This window comes from Piliocolobus tephrosceles, chromosome 8, assembly GCF_002776525.5.
Source record: "Piliocolobus tephrosceles isolate RC106 chromosome 8, ASM277652v3, whole genome shotgun sequence".
In the NCBI taxonomy this organism is placed as follows: domain Eukaryota; kingdom Metazoa; phylum Chordata; class Mammalia; order Primates; family Cercopithecidae; genus Piliocolobus; species Piliocolobus tephrosceles.
The window spans coordinates 33,094,778-33,103,354 of NC_045441.1; the positions used below are offsets into that span (position 1 = coordinate 33,094,778).

The 8,577-nt window shown below is 48.3% G+C and overlaps 1 protein-coding gene across 1 annotated transcript; it reads right to left on the reverse strand.

Annotated features, from left to right (window-relative positions):
- Positions 1-1,462: 1,462 nt before the first annotated feature.
- On the reverse strand, positions 1,463-6,188 carry TMED4 (transmembrane p24 trafficking protein 4). Its single transcript, XM_023226346.3, has 5 exons — positions 5,876-6,188; positions 5,549-5,649; positions 5,275-5,400; positions 4,919-5,065; positions 1,463-3,156 (listed from the first exon to the last, which is right to left on the reverse strand). Exons 1-5 carry the CDS (start codon positions 6,033-6,035, stop codon positions 3,007-3,009), a joined length of 684 nt encoding a protein of 227 aa, XP_023082114.1. The 5' UTR covers positions 6,036-6,188; the 3' UTR covers positions 1,463-3,006.
- Positions 6,189-8,577: the final 2,389 nt, after the last annotated feature.

Consider the following 8,577-nt stretch of genomic DNA (forward strand, 5'->3'; position numbering starts at 1 on the left):
ATTCTAACATGAGGAATACTGAAAACTCTTTAAAAAACATCTGAAGAATTTCAGCAATTCACAATTCACCTTACTGGACTGTAACACTGTCATCCAGATTTAGAAATATGAGGATATAAAAATATTAAATGGAAAAGCCTCGAGAACTAAATTGTTTTTTGTTTTGTTTTGTTTTGTTTTTTGAGACAGAGTCTCACTCTGCCCCCCAGGCTGCAGTGCAGTGGCTCGATTTCTAATCACTGCAACCTCCTCCTGGGTTCAAGCGATTCTCCTGCCTCAGCCTCCTGAATAGCTGGGATTACAAGCACACACTACCAAGCCTGGCTAATTTTTATACTTTTAGTACAGACAGGGTTTCACCATGTTGGCCAGCCTGGTCTCAAACTCCTGACCTCAGGTGATCCACCTGCCTTGGCCTCCCAAAGTGCTGGGATTATAGGTGTGAGCCACCCCACCTGGTCCTAAAATTGCGTTTTGTTTGTTTTTTCAGATAGGATCACTCTGTTGCCCAGCCTGGAGTGCAGTGGCACGATCATGGCTCACTGCAGCCTTGACCTCCTGGGCTCAAGTGATCTTTCCATCCCAGCCTCTCAAGTAGCTGGGACTACAGGCGTGTTCCACCAGCTACATTTTTTGTAGTTTTTGCAGAGACAAGATTTCGCCATGTTGCCCAGGCTGGTCTTGAACTCCTGGGCTATAGGATCCACCCACCTTGGCTTCCCAAAGTGCTAGGATTACAGGCGTGAGCCACCGTGTCCAGGCCACATGTATTTTTAAGAGTAAAAATAGCCAGGCACAGTGGGGTATATCTGTAGTACCAGCTACTTTGGAGGGTAAGGTAGGAGGATCACTTGAACCTGGGAGCTCAGGTTGCTTTGAGCTATGATGGCACCACTACACTCCAGCCTTGGGGACAGAGCAAGACCCCATCACCCATGCCCAGCCAGCTCACACCTGTAATCCCAGCACTTTGGGAGGCAAGGTGGGCAGATTACCTGAGGTCAGGAGTTCAAGACCAGCCTGGTCAACATGGCGAAACCCCGTCTCTTCTAAAACTACAAAAATTAGCTGGGCATGGTGGCGGGCACCTGTAATCCCAGCTACTTAGGAGTCTGAGGCAGGAGAATCTCTTAAATTCAGGAGGTGGAGGTTGCAGCGAGCCAAGATTACACCACTGCACTCCAGCCTGGGTGACAGAGTGAGACTCCATCTCAAATAAATAAATTAAATTAAATAAAAATACAAAATTAGCCGGGTGTGGTGGTGGATGCCTGTAATCCCAGCTACTCAGGAGGCTGAGGCAGAATTGCTTGAACCGGGGAGGCAGAGGTTGCAGTGAGCCAAGATCATGCCACTGCACTCCAGTCTGGGTGACAGAGCAAGACTGTCTCAAATAAATGAACATAAAAATTATATATATGTACATATATGGTACAGGACATAAGAAATAACAAAAGAAGAATTTAGTTATGTGGGTCAGATAATTTAATAAATATTTCAAATATATAATAACTGAAAATGTCAAGAATGGGGAACTAATGGTATTAAGTTTTATATAGAAGGGCATGAGGGAAGTATATTAAAATTTGTTCAAATTTATGATTCAGACGGCTAAGAAGGTACTTAATTTCCTCAGATGATACCTTGCAAATGTGTGTTCTATTTGGTTGACCTTTGCAAATGATTGAGCAACCACCCTGTGTATTCCCGTGCCCCCTAGACTGCCTGTTCAAGCCAAGCCTTAGTACCACGAGTCCATAATGAAGTCCACTCCAGGTTATCTGCATAGGCAGTCCAGGCACCTTTCCTCTTTTCCTTTAGGTGCCTCCCATCTGCCCACAACCTCTTATTTCATCTCAAACGCAGCTATTACAACATGTTTTATTTCACTGGAAAATTCTGCAAAGAACCAAATCTGGTTCCCTCGAAGAAAACATTTAGCACAGCTTAAATCAAAGTTGAGGAGGGTAAGAGTGCATTAACCCATGCTAGCTCTGTTGCTACTTTACCTCTGATTCTGAGGCCCTGTGGGATGAAAAGCAGGTATCCAAAAGAACTCTGCTTGGCCCTCTGATACAGCCTTGAGATCAGACCCAATGCCTTTCTGGCCCACAGACCACTGAAATCCTAGGAGCTGCCATGGGAGTTACCAAAAATGTGTGAATAAACTGAATGCAGAGGCTGAGGCAGGTGGATCAACTGAGATCAGGAGTCCAAGACCAGCCTGGCCAACATGGTGAAATCCTGTCTCTACTAAAACTACAAAAATTAGCTGAGCGTGGTGGCAGGCACCTGTAATCCCAGCTACTCAGGAGACTGAGGCAGGAGAATCATTTGAACCTGGGAGGCAGAGGTTGCCAGTGAGCTGAGATCATGCCATTGTACTCCAGCCTGGGCAAAAAGAGCAAAACTCAAAAAAAATAAATAAAAAAAACCCAGAATGCAGAAACTGCATGGGTGTTCGGAGCTAGTCACAGGCAGTAACACTTCTACTAGGAAGGAAAATATATAATTTATCCAAAAATAGTTCTAAGATATAGAAAAACATTTCAATCCTCTAGGGCCAAGACCTGCCCCTTATTTACATTCCCAAAGCCATTGAGTGAACCCAGAACTGACTAGCAGACAGTGAGACAGGGCCTGCTCTGTGGCGCATGCCAGTCACCTACTGCATAAGTGGACAAAGAGCAGAAGGTAATGGAGAGAGTTTTCATTTGCTTATTTAGTGAAAAACAGAGGAAAATCACTTGAGGCAAAAGAAGCAGGACTGAGTCCTGGGTTCTGATTCCTCACAAGCCCCAAGACAGATTTTGAAAGATTGGACTAATGTCCTGTGTCCTTAAGATCCAGGGTTGGCAAGTGGCTGATCTGAATGGTTTGTGGCCATGGAACCAATGTGACTTCTTATTTTTCATTTTTTTCCCTAAAAATCCAGGTGGATAAAGGACTGTGTGGGGAAAGTACCAAATAAATGAGGTAAAAAGGAAGGGTCATACAAAGAGGGCACTACACCAGCTTCTTGGCCTCAAAGAAGCTCTTGAGGTGACGCATCTGCCAGATGCCAGTGAGGATGAGGATGACAGTCTGAGCAATGGACCACCATAGGACCCTCTGGTTGGTGCTCTCGCTTGTCAGTCGGAAGCGCTCTTCACGATACTGTGTGGGGCAACACAGGGTTAAATGAGCAGGAGAAACAGTCCCTGGCTGTTGTGAGGTCCCTCCCTGCATGTAACTACTCAACTCCAGGGCCAAACTCCTTTTGGAATACTACCTGTGACACCAGGTAGGAGTGCTATGGTCTCTCCACTGAGGCTACCCCAAGAAAGGGATGGGCTGTTCCTCCACAAGCATCTCTGTTGGGACTGAAATCATGATTCTATCATTTCCAACAAGATTCCAAGAGAAACAGGCAATGGCTATTACTAGATTGTGAACTATCCTTTCTTCACTTTATTTTATAGAGCTTAAAAATGACTACTGAGGCCGGGCGCGGTGGCTCAAGCCTGTAATCCCAGCACTTTGGGAGGCCGAGACGGGCGGATCACGAGGTCAGGAGATCAAGACCATCCTGGCTAACACGGTGAAACCCCGTCTCTACTAAAAATACAAAAAACTAGCCGGGCGAGGTGGCGGGCGCCTGTAGTCCCAGCTACTCCGGAGGCTGAGGCAGGAGAATGGCGTAAACCCGGGAGGCGGAGCTTGCAGTGAGCTGAGATCCGGCCACTGCACTCCAGCCCGGGCGACAGAGCAAGACTCCGTCTCAAAAAAAAAAAAAAAAAAATGACTACTGAAAGCGAAATGTGGCACATGCATACAATGGAATATTAACCTTAAAGAAAGAAATTCTGACACATGCTATAACATGGATGAGCTGTGAGAACATTATACTCAGTGAAATAAGCCAATCACAAAAGGAGAAATACTGAATGATTCTGCTTATATGAAGTAGCATAGTTGGGATCATAGAGACAGAAAGTAGAATGGTGGGTGTCAGGAGAAAAGGAAACGGGAAGTTATTGTTTATAATAAGTACAGATTTGCTGGGTGCAGTGGGTCAGGCCTGTAATCCCAACACTTTGGAAGGCTGAGGCAGTGGATCGCCTGAGGTCAGGAGTTCAAGACCAGCCTGGCCAACATGGTGAAACCCAGTCTCTACTAAAAACACAAAAATGAGCCAGGCATGGTGGCACTCGCCTGTAATCCCAGCTACTTGGGAGGCTGAGGCAGGAGAATCACTTGAACCTAGGAGGCGGAGGTTGCAGTGAGCCGAGATCACGCCACCGTGCTCCAGCCTGGGCAACAGAGTGAGACTCCATCTCAAAAACAAGACAAAATAAGTACAGATTTTTAGTTTGAGAAGACGAAAAACTTCTGGAGCTGGATGATGGTGTTGGTATCTCAACATTATGAATGCACTTAATACCACTGGACTAAAATGGCATATTTGGTGTTATGTGTATTTTACCACAACAAAAAGTTTTGATAAACAAGCAAAACAGGCAGGGCACGGTGGCTCACACCTGTAATCCCAGCACTTTGGGAGGCTGAGGCGGGCGGATCACCTGACGTCAGGAGTTCGAGACCAGCCTGACCAACATGGAGAAAGCCTGTCTCTACTAAAAGTACAAAATTAACCAGGCGTAGTGGCGCACGTCTATAATCCCAGCTACTCAGGAGGCTGAGGTATGAGAATCGGTTGAACCCGGGGAGGGGGAGGTTGCAGTGAGCCAAGATTGTGCCATTGCACTCCAGTCTGGGCAACAAGAGTGAAACTCCATCTCAAAAACAAAAAATCTATATAAATCAATACCTTTCATTCCATTCTCTGCAGAGCTGATCTCCCACGCAGAAACTTGAGTAGGTATAGTGGGTGTAAAGGTCAACTGACCTCTCCAATTACAAGGAGATATGCACTTACCCTTTGGTAATCCTGCTCCTTCTGAATCTGTTCCACTTGATCAAGCAACTGGCGGGCGCGGAGCTGTAGCTCCGTCAGCTTATCTTTTGCAGCAATCTCAGGGTAGTTGTTGGCGTGCTCCCCAACCTGGATGTCGAGATGCACACGCTACAAGGAAACATGGAATGTATGAGTGGTGGGGCCTCCAGTTGTCTGTTCCAGGGTATGGAACCCACTATTGTCCCTGGCTGTGGAGCGGAGGGCAACATCTGTCTCCCCGATTCTGACTGTGCTACAAAGTGTCAAAATGATGATAAATCAAAATTTGGAAACAAGTGAGAGATTCTAAGCTGAAGCCAAAGAGAGAATCCTCTTACCAGTTTGCCACCAGCGAAGAGAGCCATCCTGGTAGAGTTTGAGTGCAGACAGATTTGATGGTCACCGGGCGTGTGGGAGGTGAACGTGAAGCGGCCCTCCGAGCCGTACTGCCGGGACAGCACCACCTGCAACATGTGTGAATGAAGGCCCCACCTTTACACCGCAGCCTCTCCAGGTGCAAGCTCCTGTCCCTTGAGGGCTCGACCAGGCAGTGCTTTACACCCCACGGGAGCTCCACTGAAGAACGGCTGCGTGGGCCAGCGCCAGCCTTACTTTGCCATCGGGGTCCTTCACTTCCACATGCATGCCCAGGCCAGGGGTCGAGGGCAGGAAGACCTCCTTCTGCTTATCCCACATCTGGGTACGATAGTTGCCTGCGGGGCACACACACAGTCACGACCCGGCCCTAGTGGGCCGCCTCTCCGCCCGGCCCCCTCAGACGTGCGGTCCGGGGCTCTAGGCAGGGGGCTTTGCGTCCTCGGGGCACCCCTCAGGCTAGGTATGGGGCGGGGGCAGCGACCCGGCTGGGCTCGGGAGGAGGGAGAGCCGCCGAGGGCTGAGCGGGGTACCAAGGGCCTCCCCACCCTCAGCCCGCCTGACCGATGACCATGGTCTCGTCGGGGATTTCCTCGATGAAACAGCGCTTCTCGGTCTCGCCGATGTGGAAGTAGAGCCCCCGGGCGCCTGTGGCGCACAGCGCGAGAAGCAGCAGTGCTTGCCGCCCCATCGCCCGCAGAGGCCCAGGCCCTACACCTGCCATCGCGCCTCAACCCCTAGGCGCCTGCGCACATCTGCGCACCGCTCTGCGCCTGCGCGCCACCCTAGCGACCCTAAGAGTTAGGGGAAGAGGACGCCTGCGCAGTGACCCCTTCCCTACTGAACACTGCCGCGCTCCGCGCCACAGCCCGGCGCCCACTCACAGCCGCAACTAGGGTAGAGGGCGCATGCGCAATGACGTCCGCTCGCAATTTCTCACCCCTTACGCTACAGCTTACGTCCGGCATCTTGCTGGGGAGACGCGCCTGCGCAGTCACGCCCGCCCTCGGCCCCAGTTAGCGATTTGGGTCTCAGAATCTGGCCAAGCTTGGTGGCTACGATGGCCTGAAGCGTGCCTTTTGGATTCTCAGCGCGGGCTCTCGAGTGTTTTCTGTGCTAAAAACAATGAGGAAGCCCTGTGATGTTTTTCTTTGCGTGTTCACCTACCTGACTCGTAAGAACCAAGGCTGAATTCAGACCCACACCCTGTCACGTCGGGAGAGCCTGCCGCGGCGAGCCTCTGCGAGCGGGCATTTCTTGGATGGGGACTAAAAGCCCAGTGCTGCCATAGTTTCGGATCATTCTTTTAAGAAGCTGGGGCCGGGCTTCGTGGCTGACACCTGTAATCTCAGCACTCTGGGAGGCTAAGGCGGGCGGATCCCTTGAACCCACGAGTTCGAGACCAGCCTGGGCAACATGGTGACACCCCCATCTCTACAAAAAAAAAAACAAAAAAATTAACCGGTATGGTAGTGTGCGCCTGCAGTCTCAGCTACTTGGGAGGCTGAGGCAGGAGGATCGCTTGAACCCAGGAGGTCGAGTATGCATTAAGCAGTGATCGCGCTCCAGCCTGGGCGACCGAGCGTGATACCCTGTTTTAAAAAAAAGGTGGAGGGTGGAACGAAAACTTGGAATAAGTAGGGTCATGGAGCTTGTTTACATCCCCTAGTTACAGCACACCCTTTTGAAAGTGAAAAACAAACTAGAATGTTACTTAGTAGGCATGGAATCAGAGCAAAGGAAGATTAAAACTTTATTTTTATCAAGGCCGGGCGGGCACGATGGCTTAAGCCTGTAATGCTAGCACTTTGGGCGGCCAAGGCTGGTGGATCACCTTAGGTCAGGAGTTCGAGACCAGTTGGGCCAACAAGGTGAAACCCCCGTCTCTACTAAAAATATATATATATTTTAACAGAATTTCCAAACATATAAAAGTAGAATAGTTACAATGAACTATCATAAAAGACTTGGGCATACCTGGATTTTGGTATCCGTGGGAGTCCAGGAATTATCCCCCTCGGATCATAAGGGAGGACTGTACTCATCATCCAACTTCAACAACAGTCAGTTTGCTGTCTTTCTCATTTCATCTATCCTTTTCTGCATTTTTTTGAAGTGCTGTATATTAAAGCAAATCCTGTACATCATGTCATTTCACCTATAAATGTGTGTCTCTAACAGATAAGGACTTTATACTATTATCACACCCACCAAAATTTTAAAATTTAACATCACTTAATACCTAGTATGTGTTTAATTTCCCCATTGCCTTAAAAAAACTTTGTACATTAGATTGTTTAATTAGGGTCCAAACAAGGTTTACTTACTGCATTTCATAGAAATATGTGTCTCTTAATATATAACAATTCCAGCTGGGCACAGTGGCTCATGCCTGTAATCCCAACACTTTGGGAGGCTGAGGTGGAAGGATCACTTGAGGTCAGGAGTTGGAGACCAGCCTGGCCAACATGGTGAAACGCTGTCTCTACTAAAAATACAAAAATTAGCCAGGTGTGGTGGTGCACATTTGTAATCCCAGCTACTTGGGAGGCTGAGGCAGAAGAATCGCTAGAATCTGGGAGACGGAGGTTGCAGTGAGCTGAGATGGTGTTGCCACTGTACTCCAGCCTGGGCAACAGAGTGAGATTCTATCTCAAAAACAAAAAAACAAAAACAGGGCTGGGTGCAGTGGCTCACACCTGTAATCTCAGCACTTTGGGAGACCAAGTTGGGCAGATCATGAGGTCAGGAGTTCAAGACCAGCCTGGCCAATATGGTGAAACCCTATGTCTACTAAAAATACAAAAATTAGCCGGGTGTGGTGGTGCTCACCTGTAGTCCCAGCTACTTGGGAGGATAAGGCAGAAGAATCACTTGAACTCAGGAGGCGGAGGTTGCAGTGAGCCGAGATCGTGGAGTGGCACTCCAGCCTGGGTGAGAGCGAGACTCCGTGTCCAAAAAAATATATATATAAAAGTTTCTTCTTATTGAAGAAACTGGATCATTTGACCAACAGAATTTTCCACTTTCTGGGTTTTGCTGATTGTATCTTCAGGTGTCATTTAATGTTTTTTGTCCCTGGTATGTCCTGTAATCACTGTTAATTCTACAGTCAGGGGAGGTTTACAGTGAAACTAATGAAGCTTAATATTCAGGCCCTCCCTTGCATAGACCCCTGTACCTGATTTCACATAATTTTGTGTCTTCTTCTTAAAGAGGACTGTGAAATTTGTATAGTTTAAGGCCCCACAAAGCTTGGATTTACC

Excerpts from the sequence above, each read along its gene's own strand:
- TMED4 (XM_023226346.3), bottom strand. The coding sequence starts at position 6,035 with ATGGCAGGTGTAGGGCCTGGGCCTCTGCGGGCGATGGGGCGGCAAGCA. Across the intron at positions 5,650-5,875 it reads CGACGAGACCATGGTCATCG|GCAACTATCGTACCCAGATG; the intron begins GTCAGGCGGGCT and ends TGTGCCCCGCAG. Across the intron at positions 5,066-5,274 it reads TCTTCGCTGGTGGCAAACTG|CGTGTGCATCTCGACATCCA; the intron begins GTAAGAGGATTC and ends GTTTCCTTGTAG.